Genomic DNA, 22,735 nt, shown 5'->3' with positions numbered 1-22,735 from the left:
CGCATCAGGGCAAGCACCACTACTTCGAGACGGCGGATGAGGCATGGACATTCATCCAAGAAGAGAAACTGGACTAGATTTGAGAGTTTGATTTTGGAGAGAAGCAGCGAGGTGGTGGTACAGGAATGTAAAGTGGGGCAAGGGGAGGGCTATTGTATAGCAATGTTGGACGGGGAATTTCTCTCCCCCCCAATGGGGGGGACACGAAGAAATGTGGGCGCCGGTGGAAAAAGGGACAGGGGAGGGGAATGAGGGAACTGCGCCATAGGGGGCAGGGCCGAGAGGAAAGCGCGGGTATTCTCCCGTGCTATGTAAATTATAGCGGGAAAACGGGCGCAGGAAGGAAGGGAGCCCCACACGCAGGGAGGTCAAAGAGTGAACGGGGGAAGCCGAGGTCAGCCAGAGTTAGCTGACTTCCGGAAGCAATATGGGGGGAGTAACCAAGCTAGAGGGGGATCTAGCAGGGGGGCGGGGGGGGGGGATTAACTGGGTTGCTGCTGCTGAGTGCCAGGGGGAGCTGGTAAGAGATGAGGTGATCGGGGCGGGAAGGCGCTGCCTGGGGGACAGATGGGTGCGTGGGACCCGGGTGGGGAGATGGCCTAAAAAAGGGGATGGCTAGTCGACGAGGGGGGGGGAGGTGAATGGCCCCCCAATCTGGCTGATCACGTGGAATGTGAGAGGCTTAAATGGGCCGATTAAGAGGGGACGGGTGCTTGCGCACTTAAAGAGACTGAAGGCGGACATAGTCATGCTCCAGGAGACGCACCTGAAGGTGGCGGATCAGGTTAGATTAAGAAAAGGATGGGTGGGACAGGTATTCCACTCAGGGTTGGACGCGAAAAACAGAGGGGTGGCAATATTGGTGGGGAAACGTGACAGTGGGGGCAGATATGTGATGGCGAGTGGCAGACTGCAGGGAGAGGCGGTTGTGCTGGTGAATGTCTATGCCCCGAATTGGGATGTCGCGGGATTCATGAAGCGAATGCTGGGACGTATCCCGGACCTGGAGGTGGGAAGCTTGGTAATGAGGGGGGATTTTAACACAGTGCTGGATCCAGGGCTAGACCGGTCCAGATCCAGGACTGGGAGAAGGCCGGCAGCGGCCAAGGTGCTTAAGGGATTTATGGAACAAATGGGGGGAGTGGATCCGTGGAGATTCGCCAGGCCGATGGCTAAAGAGTTCTCTTTCTTCTCCCACATCCATAAGGTATACTCCCGGATAGACTTTTTCGTTTTGGGAAGGGCACTGATCCCGAAAGTGGCAGGAACGGAGTACTCGGCCATAGCCGTTTCAGACCACGCCCCGCATTGGGTGGATTTGGAACTAGGAGAGGAAAGGGAGCAGCGCCCACTCTGGCGACTAGATATGGGACTACTGGCGGACGAGGGGGTCTGCGGAAGGGTGAAGGGGTGTATTGAGCGATACCTGGAGGTCAACGACGATGGGGAGGTTCAGGTGGGGGTAGTATGGGAAGCGCTGAAGGCGGTGGTTAGAGGAGAGCTGATCTCCATCAGAGCCCACAAGGGGAAACAAGAGGGCAAAGAAAGAAAGAGATTAATTGGGGAAATTTTGAGGGTGGATAAAAAATATGCGGAGGCCCCAGACGAAGGGCTATACAGAGAAAGACGAAGACTACTGACGGAGTTTGACCTGCTGACCACGGGAAAGGCAGAGGCACAGTGGAGGAAGGCACAGGGGATGCAGTATGAGTATGGGGAAAAGGTGAGCCGGCAGTTGGTCCACCAACTTTGGAAGAGGATGGCGGCGAGAGAGATCGGGGGAGTAAGGGACGAAATGGGAAATATGGAGCAGAGAGCAGGGAAAGTGAATGAGGTGTTCAAGACATTTTATGAGAGGCTATATAAGTCCCAACCCCCAGGGGGAAAAAAAGGAATGTTACACTTTCTGGACCAGCTAAGGTTCCCAAAGGTGAAGGGGCAGGAGGTGGCAGGTCTGGGGGCGCCCATCGAAGTGGATGAGGTGATTAAAGGACTGGGGAATATGCAGGCAGGGGAGGCCCCGGGACCAGACGGGTTTCCGGTGGAATTCTACAGGAAGTATATGGATCTGTTGGCCCCGCTCTTGGCGAGAACCTTTAATGAGGCTAAGGAAAGGGGGATGCTACCCCCGACAATGTCGGAGGCGACGATATCGCTAATCCTGAAACGAGATGAAGACCCGCTGCAATGCGGGTCATACAGGCCTATCTCACTCCTAAATGTAGATGCCAAACTGCTGGCAAAAGTGATGGCGACAAGGATAGAGGATTGCGTCCCAGGGGTGGTGCATGACGACCAGACAGGGTTTGTAAAGGGGAGACAACTGAATGTTAATGTACAAAGGTTGCTGGGGGTGATGATGACGCCCCCACTGGAGTGGGAGGCAGAGGTCGTGGCGGCGATGGATGCAGAGAAGGCATTCGATAGGGTGGAGTGGGACTATCTGTGGGAGGTGCTGAAGAGGTTTGGGTTCGGTGAGGGGTTTATTCGATGGGTCAGACTCTTACATGGGGCCCCGGTGGCAAGCGTAGTCACAAACCGGCAAAGATCGGGGTATTTTCGGCTACATAGGGGTACAAGACAAGGGTATCCCCTGTCCCCGTTACTGTTCGCGTTGGCAATTGAACCACTGGCCATAGCGCTGAGGGATTCTAAGAAGTGGAGGGGGGGTGCTTAGAGGGGGAGAGGAGCACCGAGTGTCGCTCTACGCAGATGATCTGCTGCTATACGTTGCGGACCCGGTAGAGGGGATGCCAGAAGTAATGCAGATACTTAGAGAGTTTGGAGAGTTCTCGGGATACAAACTAAATGTGGGGAAGAGCGAGCTTTTTGTAATGCACCCCGGGGAACAGGGAAGGGGGATAGATGCTCTGCCGCTAAGGAGAGTGGAAAGGAACTTCCGATACCTGGGGATCCAGGTGGCCAGGAACTGGGGAACCCTGCATAGACTTAACCTGACGCGACTGGTGGAGCAGATGGAGGAGGACTTTAAGAGGTGGGATATCGTGCCGCTATCGCTGGCGGGCAGAGTGCAGGCAGTTAAAATGGTGGTCCTCCCGAGGTTTCTTTTCGTGTTTCAGTGCCTCCCCAATCTGATCACAAAGGCCTGTTTTAAAAAAATAGATAGGAGCATTACGAGCTTTGCGTGGGCAGGAAAGACCCCGAGAGTAAAGAGGGGGTTCCTGCAGCACAGTAGGGACAGAGGGGGACTGGCGCTGCCGAGTTTGAGCGACTACTACTGGGCCGCCAATGTGTCGATGGTCTGTAAGTGGAAGAGGGAGCAGCGTGGAAGAAGCTGGAGATGGCGTCCTATAAGGGAACGAGCCTAAAAGCGCTGGTGACGGCGCCGCTGCCATTCTCCCCGAAAAGGTACACCACAAACCCAGTGGTGGTGGCAACCTTGAGGATCTGGGGGCAGTGGAGGCGACACAGGGGAGTGACGGGTGCCTCGGTGTGGTCCCCGATAAGGAATAACCACAGGTTTGTCCCAGGGAGGATGGATGGGGGGTTCCAGTGTTGGCAACGAGCAGGAATTAGGAAGCTGAGGGACCTGTGTGGTAGTATGTATTAGGGGTCATGTGGGACTGGAAGCCCTAATGTCATTGGCTGACAGATCCCGGGTCCTGGTTGGCCGTTGACCTCTAGCTCCGCCCTGAAGGCGGAGTATAAGAAGCCAGAGTCCTCTCCCGCATGCCATTCTACTATCGAGCTGCGGGGGAACAGACACGCTTAATAAAGCCTCATCGACTTCACTCTATTCGTCTCACGGAGTCTTTGTGCGCTACAACCTGTTTATAGACGGGACGTTTGCAAGTCTGGGAGTGCTAGAAGAAAAATATAAGTTGCCCCCGGGGAACACCTTCCGGTATGTGCAAGTGAGGGCATTTGCGAGGCAACAGGTGAGGGAATTTCCGCAGCTCCCGACACAGGGGATCCAAGATAGAGTGATTTCTGGGGTATGGGTCGGAGAGGGCAAAGTGTCCGAAATATACCGGGAGATGAGGGACGAGGGGAAGGCGATGATAGAGGAGCTGAAGGGAAAATGGGAAGAAGAGCTGGGGGAAGAGATTGAGGAGGGGCTATGGGCGGATGCCCTAAGTAGGGTAAATTCCTCGTCCTCGTGTGCCAGGCTTAGCCTGATTCAATTTAAGTTTCTACATAGAGCACATATGACGGGAGCAAGACTGAGCAGGTTTTTCGGGGTGGAGGACAGGTGTGGGAGGTGCTCGGGAAGCTCGGCGAACCACACACACATGTTCTGGTCGTGTCCGGCACTGCATGAGTTCTGGGGGGGCGTGGCAAGGGTAATTTCAAAGGTGGTGAAGGTCCGGGTCAAGCCAGGCTGGGGGTTAGCTATATTTGGGGTTGCGGAAGAGCCGGGAGTGCAGGAGGCGAAAGAGGCCGATATTTTGGCCTTTGCGTCCCTAGTAGCCCGGCGTAGGATTCTACTCATGTGGAAGGAAGCAAAACCCCCAGGCGTGGAGGCCTGGATAAACGACATGGCAGAGTTCATAAGATTGGAACGAATAAAATTTGCATTGATAGGATCGGCTCAGGGGTTCTCCAGGCAGTGGCAACCGTTCCTTGACTATCTCGCGGAACGATAATGAAAAGATAGAAATGACAGCAGCAGCAACCCAGGGGGGAGGGGGGGGAGCACTATTTCGTGTTTTTTTTTAGTTGTTGTTGTTAGTTCACTATATTATTTAAATAATGTTATTTACCAGTTAATGTATAATCCCTTGTTGAGTTGTAAAAACGGAAAAAATTTTGTTTGAAAAATTTTAATAAAATATATTTTTTTAAAAAGGAGAGCAAATTCTCTTGCCTAAAGGACATTAATGAGAAGAATCCAACAGCGTCATGGTCACTTTTACCAGATTTAAAAAACTTAATTCAGCTTCTCAAACCAATAACGTGCGATTCTGAACTCTCATGTGCTGGATTATTAGCCTCGACCTTTGGATTCGGTGATATAACCGCCACACTCCCATATCCAGCCTTGAATACAGCTTTGCCAGTTAGCGAGTTATTACCATGTGAGGTTTGGCTTCCAGATCCTTAAAGTCTGAATCTTTCACGCCAGCCATCAGTCTGTAATACTCCAGGTTCTGTCTCATCTCCAGGTGTTCGGGGTTCACCACATAGAAGGTGTAAGCGGCGGCCACAGCCTTGCCCAGCTTCTTAATCTGTAACAAAACAAAACACAGTCGGCATATTTTCCGCAACAGTGTAAGGACATCATAAGGGTGTAGAAAATGTAGGGAGGCCGGGTGGATTGGCCATGCTAAATTGGATAATAATAATATAATAAATTGGAATAATATTATCCAATAATATTCTATTGGGCCGTTAACGTTGAAAGCTCCAAGCCCCGTCGCCAAGGAAAATGGAATGATGATTACAGTGGAGAAGTAGGCCATTCAGCTTGTCGAGTCCACACGAGCTCTCATGTGGATGAGTAAAAGAGATGACCAAAGGTTGGACTGTAAATGTGGCATTTGATGTGTTGGGTATGCCGGATGGCTGATCGCTGGTCAAAGGCAGACTATCTCAAGGTAGGTCCGTCTCGAGCATAACTCACTTCTGCTTGAAAATCTTCCAGTTCGCACCGATGCGGAGCTGCGGGGGAGGGCGGACGCTGTCCATGTTACCGGATGGCTGATCGCTGGTCAAAGGCAGATTATCTCAAGGTAGGTCCGTCAAACTCGAGCGTGACTCACTGGTACCATGATGTGTTGGGTATGCCGGGTCTGCGAGGACTGCGTTTACTGCAGCAGTGAGAGAGACAGGCTGCCAACACTTGAAGAAATGCAACTTGATTTTATTGAACTCTTAACTATCATACATACTTTAACTGTGGGTTGACACTGTGCTGACTTGACTGGAGACCTGAGGCTAACCTGACCAGACTATCTTACTACCACATGGTGTATGTTCTAGTTGCTGCTCATGGGCTCTGACTGTCTCAGAGGCTGGATCCCAAGAGAGCGCGAAAACTAGTGCCCTCTGGCTTTATAGTGGTCGTGTCCTGTCTGGTGATTGGCTGTTGTGTTCTGTGTGTTCACTGGTCATCCTGTGTGTCAATCATTGCCTGTCTGTGCACCATCATATACCTGTGTGAACATTATGACATCTCCTCCTTTTTATTTTGTTATTAAAAAATGTGTGTAGGTCAATAAATAGTGAGTGTCTGTGTGTACAGGAGCCTGACTATATACAAAGTATGTTAACATATTCACATGGGAAGGTGTCTAGTGCAGACAGAGGGCAGATAACAAATTAGGAAGAAACAATATGTACAGATGTGTAAACGATTCACAAAGTAATGCAACATTCAGCTATAAATTCAGTTTCTGTGGCGGACGACGAGTTCTGGGTGACCGCCTCAAGGGTGGGTCAGGGGCCGCCTGCACTTGAATGAGCGGAACTGCCTCCAATGTAGAGGTTGGTAAAAGAACTGGCACATCGGTGGCCTCGTGGAAACGTGCATCCTGAGGAACCAGCATGCGAGGCGGGACAGCATGTTCAGGTGGCGAGCGTGGAAGTAGCTGCAGTGCCCGCCTATTACGCCGAAGAAAGGAGCCGTCATGCATGCGCACGAGGAACGATCTCAGGGCCACTTGCTTAACCACCACAGCCGTGGCAGACCAGCCACCGTCAGGCAGCTGAACACGAACTCGGTCAGCAGGAGCCAGAGCAGGGAGATCTGTGGCGTGGGCGTCGTACGCCGACTTACATTGATCCCGAGACTGTTGCATCCTCTGCAAGACCGTAAAATTGTCAAGGTCCGGGATGTGGATAGCCGGCACCGTCGTCCGTAGTGTGCGGTTCATTAGCAGCTGTGCAGGGGACAGGCCAGCGGACAAAGGAGTCGCCCGATAGGCTAACAGTGCCAGGTTAAAATCCGAACCCGAGTCAGCCACTTTGCACAACAGTCTTTTAACAATTGTGGACCCCCTTTTCAGCCTTCCCATTCGACTGGGGGTAGCGGGGGCTTGAGGTGACGTGCGTGAAATTGTACCGCCGGGCAAAATCCGTCCACTCCTGGCTGAAGAAACAAGGGCCATTATCAGTCATAACTGTAAGTGGAATGCCATGACGGGCAAAAGTATCTTTGCATACCTTGATGACCGTTGCTGATGTGAGGTCAGTCAGTCTTACTACCTCGAGGTAGTTGGAAAAGTAGTCCACGAGAAGGACATAGTCTCGGCCCTTTGCATGAAAGAGGTCAATACCAATTTTGGACCATGGGGAGGACACCAGTTCATGCGGCTGTAGAGTCTCTTTGGGCTGAGCCGGCTGGAACCTTTGACACGTTGGGCAATTGAGGACCGTGTTGGCAATATCCTGACTGATGCCTGGCCAATATACTGCACCTCAGGCTCGACGGCGACACTTTTCGACCCCCAGGTGATTTTCCTGGATTTGGCCGATGACCAGCTCTCGCAGGCTCTGTGGGATTACTATCCTGTCCAGCTTCATTAATATGCCATCCACTACCGCTAGATCATCCTTTATATTATAAAACTGGGGGAACTGCCCATTTTGCCAACCATCCGTGAGATGTCACATCACCCGCTGGAGTAAAGGATCCCTGGTCGTCTCCTGACAAATTTGCACGACCCTTTCATCAGTGGCCGGAAGGTTGGATGCACAAAACTTCACCTGAGCGTCTATCTGACAGACAAAGTCTGACTGCTCACATGGCGTGGTGATGGATCTAGAGAGTGCGCCGGTCACAATGAGCTCTTTGCCCGGGATGTAGGCCAGGTCGAAATCGTAGCGGCGGAATTTGAGGAGGATACGTTGTAGCCATGGCGTCATATCATTGAGGTCTTTTAGGATGATGTGAACCAATGGCCTGTGGTCTGTCTCGACTGTGAATTTGGGGAGTCCATACATGTAATCATGGAATTTGTCAATCCCTGTGAGGAGGCCCAGGCATTCTTTTTCAATCTGAGCATATTGTTGCTCAGTAGGCGTCATGGCTCTAGAGGCATATGCGACTGGAGCCCAGGAGGAGGATTCGTCCCGCTGGGGGAGTACTGCCCCAATGCCAGCCTGGCTTGCGTCGGTGGAGATCTTGGTCTCCTTGGCGGAGTCGAAAAATGCCAGTACCGGGGCCTTGATGAGTTTCGCCCTGAGCTCACGGCACTCTTGCTCATGAGCGGGGAGCCACTGGAAGTCCATAGTTTTTTTTGACAAGATTGCGGAGAGCTGTGTTGTGTGATGCAAGGTTGGGGATAAACGTCCCAAGGAAAGTGACCATCCCTAGGAAGCGGAGGACCGCTTCCTGTCCTCCGGGGTCTTCATGGTGTTGATCGCCGCCACCTTGTCTGCATCTGGCCGCACACCGAACTGCGAAATATGGTCGCCAAGGAACTTTATTTCTGCTTGATCGAATGAGCATTTGGCTCTATTGAGCCGTAGGCCATGCTCGTGGATCCTGTGGAATACTCGCTTGAGGCGATCGATGTGTTCCTGAGGAGTTGTGAACCAGACAATGATGTCATTGATGTACACTCGCACCCCCTCGATGCCCTCCATCATTTGCTCCATTATGCGGTGGAACACTTCCGAGGCGGAGATGATGCCAAAAGGCATCCGGTTGTTACAGTAGCGACCGAACGGGGTGTTAAATGTGCACAACCTTCGACTGGACGTGTCCAGCTGTATTTGCCAAAACCCATTGGGAGGCATCCAGCTTCGTGAAAAGCCTGGCGTGAGCTATTTGGCTGGTGAGCTCTTCTCGTTTAGGTATAGGGTAGTGTTCCCTCATGATGTTACTGTTCAAATCTTTGGGGTCGATGCAAATGCGAAGTTCTCCTGACGGTTTTTTGACACAAACCATGGAGCTAACCCAGTCCGTGGGTTCCGTGACCTTAGAAATGACGCCCTGGTCCTGGAGGTATTGCAGCTGCTGCTTGAGGTGGTCCTTGAGGGGTGCCGGCACCCGACGCGGTGCATGAACCACAGATGTGGCATTCGGTTTCAGCAGTATCTTGTATCGGTAAGGTAGTGTACCCATACCTTCGAAGACACTGTGGTATTGTGCTATGATGTCATCTAATTGGGCTTGGAAGTTGACATCCGGCGAGGCCGTTGCCTCTGCGGGTGACACGGTGTGATCCCGCTGCACAAGATTCAGGATTTTGCAGGCCCGAGCACCGAGCAGGGAAGCACTGTTGGTTCCTACAATTTCAAAACGCAGGGTTGCTTCTGAAAAACGATGGGATACCGCAAGCTGGCATGAGCCACTGGCAGCAATGGCATTGCCATTGTAGTTGAGGAGCTGGCAGGCCGGTTGAAGAATGCTTGGCTTGACGCGGATGGTGTCAAGGTCAGACTTTGAAATGAGGTTTGCTGAAGCGCCGGTGTCCAGCCTGAAGCGTATGCGAGCCTTGTTGACCGTGAGGGTGGCACACCACTCGTCGTCCGGATCAATGCTCATCACTGGGAGTTGTTTCACCTTCTTCGCTGAAGGCATCGTATGCTTGGTGATGATGCCCACCCAGAATGGGGATGTGAGGCCCTCGGTGTCGGAATCTGGAGCCATGTCAGAGTCGGAGTCTGCAACGGGTTGCTGTGCTGACCGGACGTTCCTGCGCTGCGACTGAGATCGCTGTGTGGTGGGCAGTTGAGCAGATCTGCACAGGGCTGCGTCGTGGCCAAGCTTGCCACGCTGGAGACAGTGTCGAGATTTCGTGGAACATTGCCGCTTTAAATGGGCGGAGCCACAGTTGTTGCACGTCATGGCTCCGGCATCAGGACGCTCCATGCGCCACCGCGCATGCGCGCTGCGGTCGAACGATGTGCGCACCTGCCCAGTTCGGTCGTCGGCCTCGCCGTCCCCTTGATCGTGGCGCGGATTCGCAGGAGCCCAGGAAACGCGCGCGGAATGGCCGCCCTCATCCAGACTCATGGAGCTGTTTTACGGCCTGCACCCGCTCCACATCGTGGGGGCTTTGCCGCGCCATCTCTGCTGCCTTGATATGGGAGTACCGGGTGTTAGCGTGCTCGTGGAGGACGCAGGTTTCGATGGCGATGGTAAGGGTGAGCTCCTTCACTTTAAAAAGCTGCTGGCGAAGGGGATCGGAGTGGACCCCGAAAACGATCTGGTCGCAGACCATGGAGTCGGAAGTGGAGCCGTATTTGCAGGACTGCGCGAGGATACCGAGGTGGGTTAAAAAGGACTGGGAAGGTTCATCCTTACCCTGAAGCCTCTGCTGGAACACATAGCGTTCAAAGCTCTCGTTGACTTCGATGTCACAGGAGCTGTTGAACTTCAGCAGGACTGTTTGAAACTTTGTCTTGTCCTCGCCTTCAGCAAAGGTGAAGGAGTTGAAGATGTGGATAGCGTGATCCCCGGCTGTAGAGAGGAAGAGAGCTGTCTTCCTGGCATCCGATGCGGTTTCAAGGTCGGTGACGTCAAGATACAGCTGGAACTTCTGCTTGAAAATCTTCCAGTTCGCACCGATGCGGAGCTGCGGGGGAGGGCGGACGCTGTCCATGTTACCGGATGGCTGATCGCTGGTCAAAGGCAGATTATCTCAAGGTAGGTCCGTCAAACTCGAGCGTGACTCACTGGTACCATGATGTGTTGGGTATGCCGGGTCTGCGAGGACTGCGTTTACTGCAGCAGTGAGAGAGACAGGCTGCCAACACTTGAAGAAATGCAACTTGATTTTATTGAACTCTTAACTATCATACATACTTTAACTGTGGGTTGGCACTATGCTGACTTGACTGGAGACCTGAGGCTAACCTGACTAGACTATCTTACTACCACATGGTGTATGTTCTAGTTGCTGCTCATGGGGTCTGACTGTCTCAGAGGCTGGATCCCAAGAGAGCGGGAAAACTAGTGCCCTCTGGCTTTATAGTGGTCATGTCCTGTCTGGTGATTGGCTGCTGTGTTCTGTGTGTTCACTGGTCATCCTGTGTGTCAATCACTGCCTGTCTGTGCACCATCATATACCTGTGTGTATATTATGACAGCGTTCAAGAAGCCTTTTAAAGGTGGGGGGGGGAGGGGTGGGGGCTAGTAAGGAAGCAGAGGGGTTTAGGGATGGGGACAAGTACTTCAGGGCTGAGATAATTACAGGCAAATTACTTATTCCCAACCGTTGAGAATTTGGTCATTTAAACTTCAGTCCAAACATGGTGACCAGAGTTTTGAGCTGGACAAGTTCATACATGAATCTAATCATTAGCAGAGTTCAAACAGACTAGAATGGCATGCAACTGTCTGGAATCTCATCTAGTCAAGACTATAAACTCCTAATAAGATTATGGCTGGATGTCAGGCCTAAGGCTCCATGGCCTGTCCCAACCTGTGGAAAACTCTATAACTGGTAGCAACGATCCTAGCTCAGGCCAGAGGAGTTTCGATCTAAATTCTTCACACAAACGGTGGGGGTTAGTGGAATCGAATGCCCAGGATAATAATTCAAGCTTCTTCCCAGTGCTTTCTGTTAGTATCTATAGCAAAGGTGTTTATAGCTGGGGTAGCTTTTCTACAAGGTGAGCGGTGAACCCTTCTACCACTGGGCTATGCACCAAATGTAATGCTTCCAAACTCTTGGCCTCTCCGAACTGGAAGGAAACACCACATTGCCAGACTGCACAGCTCTGTCTAAATACTACGCATCATGATTATTAAGAAGAAAGCTTAGACAAGGGCAAATATCTGGTCAGCAGATTAGGTAACAATTCACCACTTAACTTTCACAGATACTTTAACAATTTTACTAAGTCCCAGATAATGAATCCCCATAACTGTAACCACCTCCCGTCTTACAGCTCTCCAAATTGTCTGTGTTCCTCCAATTCTGGCCCCTTGCACAAGTGTGATTTTCAATGTTCCATCTTTGCTGCCTAGGCTCAAAGCTCTGGAATTCCTACCCTAAAACTTAACCCCTCTCTTGCTTTCTTTCCTCCTTCAAGACACTATTTAAAATGTACCCTCTTAGGGCAGCACGGTGGCACAGTGGTTAGCATTGCTGCCTACGGCGCTGAGGACCCGGGTTCGAGCCAGCCCTGGGTCACTGCCTGTGTGGAGTTTATATGTTCTCCCCGTGTCTGCGTGGGTTTCACCCCCACAACCCAAAGATGTGCAGGATAGGTGGATTGGCCATGCTAAATTGCCCCTTAATTGGAAAGTATAATTGGGTACTCTAAATTTCTTTAAAAAAAATGTACCCTCTTGAATGACCAAGCATATGTTCTCCGTCCTAATGTCTCCATGGGAGGCACAGTGGTTAGCACTGCTGCCTGACAGCGCCAGGGACCCACGTTAAATTCCAGACTTGGGTGACTTTTCGTGTGGAGTTTGCACGTTCTCCCCATGTCTGCGTTGGTTTCGTCCGGGTGCTCCGGTTTTCTCCCACAGTCCAAAGATGTGCAGGTTTAGGTGGATTGGCCACGCTAAGTTACCCCTTAATCTCCAGGAATGTAAAGATTAGGTGGAGTTAAGGACAGAGGGCGAGGGAGAGGGCCTCGGTAGGGTGTTCTTTCAAAGGGTACGTTCAGATTCAATCGGCCGAATTGTTTCCGTAGGGATTCTATGGATTCTTATCTGACATTTTTTGTTCTCACTGGAACGAAGGAGGTTGAGGGGAGACCTGATAGAGGTATACAAAATTATGAGGGGCATAGACAGAGTGGATAGTCAGAGGCTTTTCCCCAGGGTAGAGGGGTCAATTACTAGGGGGCATAGGTTTAAGGTGAGAGGGGCAAGGTTTAGAGTAGATGTACGAGGCAAGTTTTTTACGCAGAGGGTAGTGGGTGCCTGGAACTCACTACCGGAGGAGGTAGTGGAAGCAGGGACGATAGGGACATTTAAGGGGCATCTTGACAAATATATGAATAGGATGGGAATAGAAGGATACGGACCCAGGAAGTGTAGAAGATTGTAGTTTAGTCGGGCAGTATGGTCGGCACGGGCTTGGAGGGCCGAAGGGCCTGTTCCTGTGCTGTACATTTCTTTGTTCTTTGTTCTTTGTTGACATGGTGCCATATTTTCTTGAATGTTCCAATGAGGCACCTGGATGATACAGGTGCTTTACAAATGCAAGTTAGTGTCACTGTTTCCGCTTTTTTAAAATCCTTCCATAAGATCACTTCTGACTGGGTATTTCATCAATTATGTTCCTGCTCCACCATCAAGTGTAGACGTTATGATGGCCAAAGAGGGGAGCTTCCAGAGAAACCCCTGCTACATTGTTGCTGCAAGCAGGGGCCAGTCTGGTTCAGCTTGTGTGCGGTGCCGCCTCACTGCAGGCTTGAGTGAACCGAGGCAACCAGATTCCTCCCCAGGTTTCATTGCCTTGGGGGGCTGAGTTGTCCCACAAAACTGGGGGCGATTGTACAAAAGGAGATGGTTCATGTACCGCCATCCATCTTTAACCAGGAGATTCTCATTCTGACATCTAGCCGACATTTGAGGAACATTCAAATTAGGGGCGGGAGTAGGCCATTCGGCCCATCGAGCCTGCTCCACCATTCAATAAGATCACGGCTGATCCAATTGTAACAACCCAACATTCCTGCTTTAATAAGGACACAGGGAGTCCACACCGAGTAAAATTAAGAACAAAATTATATTTACGAACGATATATATGCACTTCCTGGTAGACCCCTACTGAGTTCCATCAGATCGGTGCCTTACTGTCCGACCTCATACACACTGAGTAATTGAGATACCCCGTCCCTAGTGGGGAAACTCGTACTCCGGAATGAGCACGGGGAAGACAAGCATTCCCACCCCGTAGGTCCCTTGCGGGAAATTACACCTTTGTTCCCCAATAACCTTTCACCCCCTTGTTTTTTTTTAAATTTAGAGTACCCAATTCATTTTTTCCAATTAAGGGGCAATTTAGCCTGGTCAACCCACCTCGCCTTTGGGTTGTGGGGCCTAGAGCCAGGATCGAACCTGGGACCTTGGCGCTTGTCATGATATCCACATCAGCATATCATGGTGCAATCACACACACACTGATGGACATGCAGCTCGACCAACCAGCACACACATAACATCGCAGCCAATCACCAGTGAGAGCACACGCACTATAAAACAGGGAACACCACAGTTCCCGCTCATTCTACCAGGAGATAGCTCAGAGCACAGAGCTCACAGCGTGCCACTCAGACATAGACCATGTGCTGAGTGCCTCACTAAGATAGTGATAGGGCTGTGTCCACAGGTTAGCTGGTGAAGCACGTACCCAAGCCAGCAGTTAGTTGTTACTATTGTTTAGACAATAAAACAGAGTTGTACCATCTACAGCCGTGTTGGATCATTTGTGCATCAGAACACCCAACACAACAGCGCTGTGAAGCAGCAGTGCTGCACATTGCGCCACCGTGCTGCCCTTCACCCCCTTGTTAATCAAGAGTCTATCTACCTCTGCCTTTAAAATATTCAAAGATTCTACTTCCACTGCCTTTTGAGGAAGAGAGTTCCAGCGACTCATGACTGTCTGAGAGAAAGAATATCTCCCCATCTCTGTCTTATTTTTAAACAGTGACCCTAGTTCTCGATTCTCCCACAAGAGGAAGTATCCTCTCCACAAATGCATCTTCTCTGAAATCAAAAGCTTGCATACATTGACATATCACAAGCCTTGTGGTTGCAGCAAAGCATTTGGACCTGACGGGAAAGGTCTGGATGAACTTACACTGCCCTCACCTGCATTGCTGCCTCTATCCGCTATCGAACGCTGCAACAGCTTCAACACCTGCCCTGAGTCCAGCGATTATTTGCTTTATATTGATCATGGAATCATTGAATCCCTACAGTGTATCGGCCCATCGAATTATGGTCATTATTCTCAAAACTCTTCCCACTCAGGTATAAAGCTAGGTTTTGTTCTTTTACCTCTCTTATTATCATCCCTCTTCTCTTTGGGGCTGGCGTGCAGATTTTCAAAAGTCAAAACTGGGACACGCTGAAAAGCTGTGGGAATTTGGTGATCCACATGTTGTCCAAACAAAGGTAGGAGTTTGGGGGCAGGTGAGAGTGTGACGTCATGTGATGACATGACCTCCCGGAGTTTGTCCCGCCAGAATTGGCAACCCTATTCCCGAGATCGTCTTCAGCCATGGAGCCATCAGCGACAGAAAGGTAGTGACAACTCTTTGGAGACCTGGGGGTGGTTGGAGGTGGGGGGATACAGGAAGAAGGAAGAAATTTCACACAGTTTCTCCAGTTTATCATAGAATCTGTACAGTGCAGAAGGAGGCCATTCAGCCCATCGAGTCTGCGCCAGCCCTCCAAACGAGCACTCTACCTACCCCACTTCCCCACCCTATCCCCGTATACCCGTGCATTGATCATGGCCAATCCACCTAACGTTCACATCTTTGGACTGTGGGAGGAAAGTGTAGCACCCGGAGAAAACCCACGCAGACACAGGGAGAATGTGCAAACTCCACAGTTACGCAAGGCCATAATTGAACCCGTGTCCCTGGTGCTGTGAGGCAGCAGTGCTAACCACTGTGCCACTGTGCCGTATACTGGACAAAAAGGGAAAAGGTAAAAACCGGGACATTTGAACTATTTTTAGAAAATTGTCAAGACAGCGGAGCATTTAATGAAAAAAACAAAGTATCTGGTCACCCTCGGCTGAGGTAATTCTCTCTCACCTTTCTGCTATCTCACCCCAATTCCTAATCACCACCTTATAACCTAGGCCAGTCAGCAGCTTATTCACCCAGAAGACCGAAGCCCATCCTTAACCCACTGCCCATGTAGGCTAGACTTTCTAGCTGGAAACAGGAGGGGCAACTTTAGTTTTGGGTTTCCCCCTCCCATGTCCAATGCTACTGAGGCCAACAGACAAACCATGACAGCTGCACCCTGCACGGGCCACAGATTGAACCATGGAGCTCAGAACATGCCCAAGTCTTGCTATCAGTGACAAATCCAAGGGTAATCCAGCTAGTTTTTCTTATTACTCAGGCATCTAATATGACAGGATGTTTATATACTAATTCTCTTTGCATGTATAGCTGAGATTTTTCAAAGTTAAGATGCCAAAGTGAAAGGCCAAGACAGCTCGAGGGTTGGAACTGTAAGAGAAGATGGACTATGTAAAGCAGATGTAGCTGAAGATAAAACAATCTCTTGTGCATTCCAGCTTCACAATGCCAGTACAAAGAGGAAACTCAACCTCACCTTGAATGACCAGAGACATAATCCGCCCCCTGTTTATCTAGGTGTCACTCTTGATGGAACCCACGCATATAGATAGCATCTTATCAAGATTGTAGAAAAATTTTAAAACTCACTTAGCTGCCTGGTACATCACGAGGATCATAGGCCTAAGGACCTCTGCTTTTGCCATCACATACCCAATTGCAGAATACTGTGCACCAGTAAGGTACCAATCTGCCCACACCAAACATATTGATGTGCAACTCACCTCAACAATTTCCAGAATTACATGTAAATGTTGCCACAATTCCAGAGGGCTATAGACTGCTCTTCACTTTAAGAGAGAGTTGACCAAGTGGTTAGCACTGCTGCCTCACGGTGCCAAGGTCCCAGTTTTAATCCCGGCCCTGCATCACTGTCCATGTGGAGTTTGCACATTCTCCCCGTGTCTGCGTGGGTCTCACCCCCACAACCTAAAGATGTGCAGAGTAGGTGGATTGGCCATGCTAAGTTGCCCATTAATTGGAAAAAAAATAATTGGTTACTCTAAATTTATTTTTTAAAATAAAGAAAAAGAGAGAGTTGACCAGTGGTGATTGGGCCTGAGGGTCAACCACACATCAGACGAGGGACGAGGTTGAGAAGGCGGGACCTTCATGAATAACCTCAGCCGGTTCGGGGATTGAACCCGTGCGGTTGGCGTCGCTCTGCGTCACAAAGCTGCCATCCAGCCAAGTGAGCTAACCTTAAGTACATGTGCTCTATGACTAACTCACCTGCCCTAGCTCTCAGCCCTGAGCAATGTTGTCCCCACACTATCCCCATCCCCACAACACTGCCACATTGGCAGGGTAATTGCAGCAGGCAAGCTATTAGGGGAAAACTACTCCAACCACAGCCTGTCCTTATTCAATGACTTCCTCAACCCACCAGCAGTGCGCTTTCCCTCAATCGCCCCACCTGGCTAAACCTACCATGCCGAGGACTAACAGCAGGAGAAAACATTCACCAGAAACTACTCTCTCATCATAGACCCCACTGCTTGGCCAATGGATTTGATCTCCCACAGCAACACTAGGCCATTTACGGATTGGCCAAGGACTCTGTGCAATATCTGACATAAATGGGGCTGCCAAGATATCCAGGTTTCAGCTGTTTTGTAATCCAAACGACAGCTCATAATTATTGAGGAGTGTGGTCTGACTGAACTTAAACTCCATCTAGCCACTGACAAGCCTGTCTCTGTGACTGAAATAAACAAATAAACAGAAAGCATCTACAGGTGGATCATCCAGTGTCCTGGGGAGTGGGGTGTGGGGGGGGAGGGGGGCATCCTCCAGCCTCACAATGTTCCTGGACATCCAACTTCTTTCTCAGGAGGTCCATCTGCCGGTCTCAGAGTGCTCCCGGAGATCCACCTTCATTTTCAAGATGCCCACCGCCTTTATTCAATCGTGGGTCAGTGAGGTTAGGTGCCTTTTCAATATGGCGCCCAGATTGGATTGCGGATGACACGTCTTCAGGACTGTCCTGTAATGAAATATGGCGCAAAACACCTGGTTGTATAATTAATGAGGTCGGGGCCGGAAAATATGGCTTGTTTTCCCACTGGCCTCCGCGGCAGGAAACACTCCACATTCCTGCCCCCTCCATGGGACTTAGTCCCAGATGGGAGAGCTTCGCCCACCAACTTTGCCCCATATCACTTCACACCTCCAGTACAACAAAATTCTATCAATCTCAGATATAGGGTGGGATTCTCCGGCCTCCCAACCACATGTTTCTCGCTGGCGGGAAGTGCCACATCGTTCGCTGGCAGCGGGATTCTCTGCTCCCATCGCTGTCAATGAGAATTCCCATTGAAGCCCCCCCCCCCCCCCCGCCACCACCCCCACCCCCATCCCCACCCCCACTGCCAGGAAACCCACGGGCGGGAATGCGCTGCCTGGGGGACCAGCGAACGGCCGTAAAATTCCGGCCATAAAACTATCAACTGATCTGGAGTCAACAGCCATTTGTGGAAGAGAGTTCCAAACTTCTATCACTTTTGTTCTGTGTACAAGTGTTTCTGGATGTCACTATCTCTGATAATGCCCTCTAGCCCTAACTCCCCAAATAGGTTTCCATCTACCCTGTCCGTCTCCCTTAACATCTTATAAGCTTTGCTCAGATCATCCCTTAACCTTTTAAATTGCGGCGAATACAACCCCAGTTCACCCAGAGAGCGGTGAGCCTGTGGAATTTGTTACCACAGGCAGTAGTTGAGGCCAAAACATTGTATGTTTCCTTTTAAAAAAAAAAAAATTTAGAGTATCCAATTCTTTTTTTCCAATTTCGGGTTAATTTAGTGTGGCCAGTCCATCTACCCTGCACATCTTTGGGTTGTGGGAGTGAGACCCACACAGACATGGGGAGAATGTGCAAACTCCACACGGACAGTGACCTGGTGCCGGGATCGAAACCGGGTCCTCGGTGGCCTGAGGTAGCAGTGCTAACCACTGCGCCACCATGCCGCCCCGAAACCAGGCATGTTTTCTTTTTTGTTTAGAAAATATTTTATTGAAGCATTTGTAATTTTCACAGTTTAAAACATTAACATTTCTTACATTGCATGTTTTCAAGAAGCAGTTCGATATAGTACTTGGGGTGAAAGGGATCAAAGGATATGGGGGAAGGTGGGATGATCAGCCATGATCATAATGAATGGCAGAGCAGGCTCGAAGGGCCGAATGGCCTCCTCCTGCTCCTATTTTCTATGTTTCTATGGTATGGGAGAACGCTATATTAATGCAAGTTTCTCTAGTCATTTTTTAAAAACAAAATAGACGCTGCTATTGCAGGGAAAAGTAACGATCAAGCAGATGAAGATTCCGAGGCATTGCAAAAGAACCTGAGAGAAAAACATTCTATTAAACAGGATGAGATGCTGTCAAACTTCCACTAATTAAAGACATTTGCCACAAGTGGCCTTCTAACTGAAAAGATGTAGTTTCAAATCACCCAAATCAAGGACTGCTTCTGCAGGAGCAGTTGGGATTTTTAAAACTTAGTTTTCAGACACAGAGGCGGGACTCTTCTAAAGTTTGGTGGGATTTTGTAAATCTGCTTGCAGATTGTGGAATGGGAGCTGTAAGCAGCAACAGGGAGCTTCAGATGACAGCCGGCTTCGACGTGGCACTCAGGCTTGTGGGCTTGGCTGGGGGAGGGGGGTGGTGGGCAGGGCCGACTGCAGCTCTCCACCATAGGCAGGAGTAAAACAGACTCAACGTGTCGCCTGAAGACAAGGGGACGCAGAGGCAAGCAACACCTTGTGCCCCCTTCCAACACCAAAAACTGGCAAATGTTAAAAGAATGAGTGTCGATGGCCGCAGTGTACACATTTTTCAGCTAAGGCTCGGAGGTAGCTCCAAAGTCTGAATCAAATCTGGCACTATTCTTCAGGTGCAACGGGGGATGAAAACTGTTCTCACGAATCTGCGAAGGGCTCACCTCAAATGAAAATTAGACAAAAGGAGCGAGAGAATCTTCCCAATTTGCCCTTCAGCACTTGACTGTGTTACAGTGTTCCTGACCATTGTTAAACCAGAGTAAAATCGATATCATTCTTTGGCCCATAAGTTATTTCACCCTTTTTGCAGGGCAGAGTAGGCTCCTCTGTCTAGCTCCGTCTCAAACCCATTTTTCAGATGAATATCTGGCCCAGCTGAAGGAACTTTGAAACTGGATACTTGTCCATCCCCTAACACTACCAACTCTCATTATATACAACAAGCACAGAATTCAGCACTGCAAAAGTAAAGTGCAGGAGGAAGCACTTCAGAGAATCTGCTCGAGAGAATTCTTTAAGATTCAGCTTCGGTGGGATTTCAAACTGAAAATACGTGAACTGTTATTTTAAGCTGCAGTTAATCGCCGACCGACCCTGATCACATGTTGACGCTAGTCTGGGTGGAAATAGATTTGAAGTCTGATAATAAAGAGGGGGAAGGCATGGTGGGAAGTTCTGATTAACATTACCTTGAAATAAGCCATTTGTAGGTAGTTGTATGGGGTCCTCTTCTGGAACTCGAGCAGAAGCTCCTCGGAGATCTGATGCATGGAGTAGGGCCCCAGTTTGTCTTCCTCACACTCTTTCAGGCAATCGGCCTTCCTCAGCACTGTGTTGAAGAAGTTTGTGTCGAAGAAGAATTCCTGCCCACCGCTGGAGATGGCAAACCCCGTCTGGTTGTTGCAGTGGGTCCAGCAGTAGACCTTAATGCGGCGCAGGGCCACTTTGTTCTTCAGCGCCCGCTCCATGTTGACGATCACCCCTTGCCAGTCATTGCGGTAATATGCCTCCACCGCCGCGCTGAATAGGTGGTCGTACGGCTCCAGCGGTGAATGGCCTGGCTCCCGCTGCTGGGCCCTGTTCCCTCCAGCCAAGATAAGCGTGAGGAAGATAGACCAGAGGGCCATGTCAGTGGTGGAGAGAGAGTGAGGGAGAGAGGGAGAAAGAGAGGAACATAGAGAGAGAGAGCGACAGAGGCACCACAGTCTTATGAGGAACAGGGGTTAGGATGAAATGTGAACTGGAGAGAGTGCTTCCTCCCGAAGGGAGGAGCCTAGGCCTGTCTCCTCCCTGCAGCCACTCACAAACTGCTTCACAAACTGCTCAAGTCTTTAAACATGGAATGCTTATGTGCTGCAGTTAAGTTTAAAGCAGTGAGAGGGCGGAATTTACTGAAATGAGGGAGAAAGAAAGAGATTCACTTCAGAGAAACTGAAGAAAAATCAGAGAAATCTTTGACCTCCAGCTCTGATTTCAGAGACTGGGGGCCTGCAGTTCAACATATTTCTTTCCACGTGTTGAAGTCTTGTCACCTCCCCCTGCCCTTCCTCCTGCACAACTCTTGCTGTATGATTCCCTCTATTGTACAAAGCATCGGGATATTTGACAGTCTTAAAAGGTGCTTGTGAAGTGCAAGTTGTTTGAAAGAACTCAAAGCTGCTTCAGCCAAAACTTAAGTCCCTCGGATTGTACCCCGGGAGATTCCTTTGCCCTCCTCAGATTTACAAGGGCGGTCTCTACATCAGCTGTCCTGGAAACGATGCAAAAATTGAATGTACAAAGCGGAAGGCAGAATTTCTGTCCCCGGTCACATTTTCTTTGTTGCAGCAAGGGTGGAAGGTATTGGGGATTCTTTGCTTAATGTCCGCTTTACAGAATCTTAAATGAAAATCCTCGTACATCAGTTTGGATTTAAATAGATTGAGGAACGTTTTGACTTAAACATGGGATTGGACTATTAAACCTTCCCCTTGTGCTATCAGGGGATCCTGCCTCTGAAAACAGTTGGTTCTCTAATGTGTGTGCGTATATACAGCACACTGGTGATGGGGGGGGGGGGGGGGGGGGGGAGGGGAAATGGAGCCGCCCATAGAGAACTGGAAAATGTAACCCTTTCAGTACCATTCTGAAACACCAAGATTTTGATTTTACCAAGTGTACAGAGTGGAACATAGGAACAGGAGTAGGCCATTCAGCCCCTCGCGCCTGCCCCGCCATTCAATGAGATCATGGCTGATCTGTGACTAACTCCATGGGCTGGATCCTCCCAAAATGAGACTATGTCCCCACGCCGGCGTACAAACGGTGGAGTGTTACTCCAGAAATTCCTCACAAAAAGTTGAACAAATTCAGTGCCCTGCAGGGGGCTAGCAGGGGCCCGGAGTGAATCTCGGAGCCTCCAGCGCCCGCGCCGAGCTTCATGGTGGACTCGGGCCATGGGGCCACACAGAGAAAAGAGACCCCCCCCCCCGGGTCAAGCCTCAGACCGCGCAAATTTAATCCCCGGCCTCCTATAAGGCCCCTCTGTCCTCTGATACCCCCACCCCCGACCAGGGTGTCCGCGGACCGAGTCCGCAGCCGCCCCGTCAGCATCTCAAGCGGCAAATGGTGGTTAGTTCCACGCTGTCGGGAACTCGGCCGGTCGAGAGCGGAGGATTGCTGGGCGGGCCTCTGGCAAAGGCCCCCACCCCCCAGCGGCACGACATACTTCGCGATCACGCCGATATTCGGACGCCGGAGAATCGCCGGATCGGCGCCGGGCCCGATTACAACATGAAAATGGATTCTCCGTCCCCGCGCTGGCCGCGATTTTGGCACGGGGCTGCGGAGAATCCTGCTCCATATACCTGCCTTTGGCCCATATCCCTGAATATATTTGCTGAACAAAAACCTATCTATCTCAGTTTTAAAATTAACAACTGATCCAGCTTCAACTGCTGTTTGTGGGAGAGAGTTCCAAACCTCTACCACCCTTTGAGTGAAGAAGTTCTTCCTGACATCTGTCCTGAATGGTCAAGCCCTAATCTTTAGACGATATCCCCTAGTTTTAGAATCTCCAACCATTGGAAATAGTTCATCTTTATCTACCCTGTCTTTCCCAGTTAATATCTTGAATACATTGATGAGATAACTCCTTAGCCTTCCAGGTTCTAGCATAGCAAATCTAATTTGAGTAATCTCTCCTCGTAACTCAACCCCTGTAATCCACGTATCATTTTTGTAAACCTACGTTGCACTCCTTCCACGG

General features: G+C 50.2%; 1 protein-coding gene across 1 annotated transcript in view; it reads right to left on the bottom strand.

Moving 5' to 3' along the window:
* p3h1 (prolyl 3-hydroxylase 1) overlaps positions 1-21,403 on the bottom strand; it is a 63,749-nt gene extending 42,346 nt beyond the window's left edge. Inside the window, exons 1-2 of the mRNA XM_072478442.1 lie at positions 20,178-21,403; positions 5,037-5,189 (exon numbers count right to left, since the gene is read on the bottom strand). Coding sequence (XP_072334543.1) covers positions 5,037-5,189; positions 20,178-20,615 — 591 coding nt within the window. The 5' untranslated portion in view covers positions 20,616-21,403. The remainder of the gene's footprint in view (positions 1-5,036; positions 5,190-20,177) is intronic.
* Between the last annotated feature and the right edge of the window lie 1,332 nt (positions 21,404-22,735).

Source organism: Scyliorhinus torazame, chromosome 16 (assembly GCF_047496885.1).
Source record: "Scyliorhinus torazame isolate Kashiwa2021f chromosome 16, sScyTor2.1, whole genome shotgun sequence".
NCBI classification, from domain to species: domain Eukaryota; kingdom Metazoa; phylum Chordata; class Chondrichthyes; order Carcharhiniformes; family Scyliorhinidae; genus Scyliorhinus; species Scyliorhinus torazame.
This window is presented reverse-complemented; position numbering and strand designations above follow the sequence as displayed.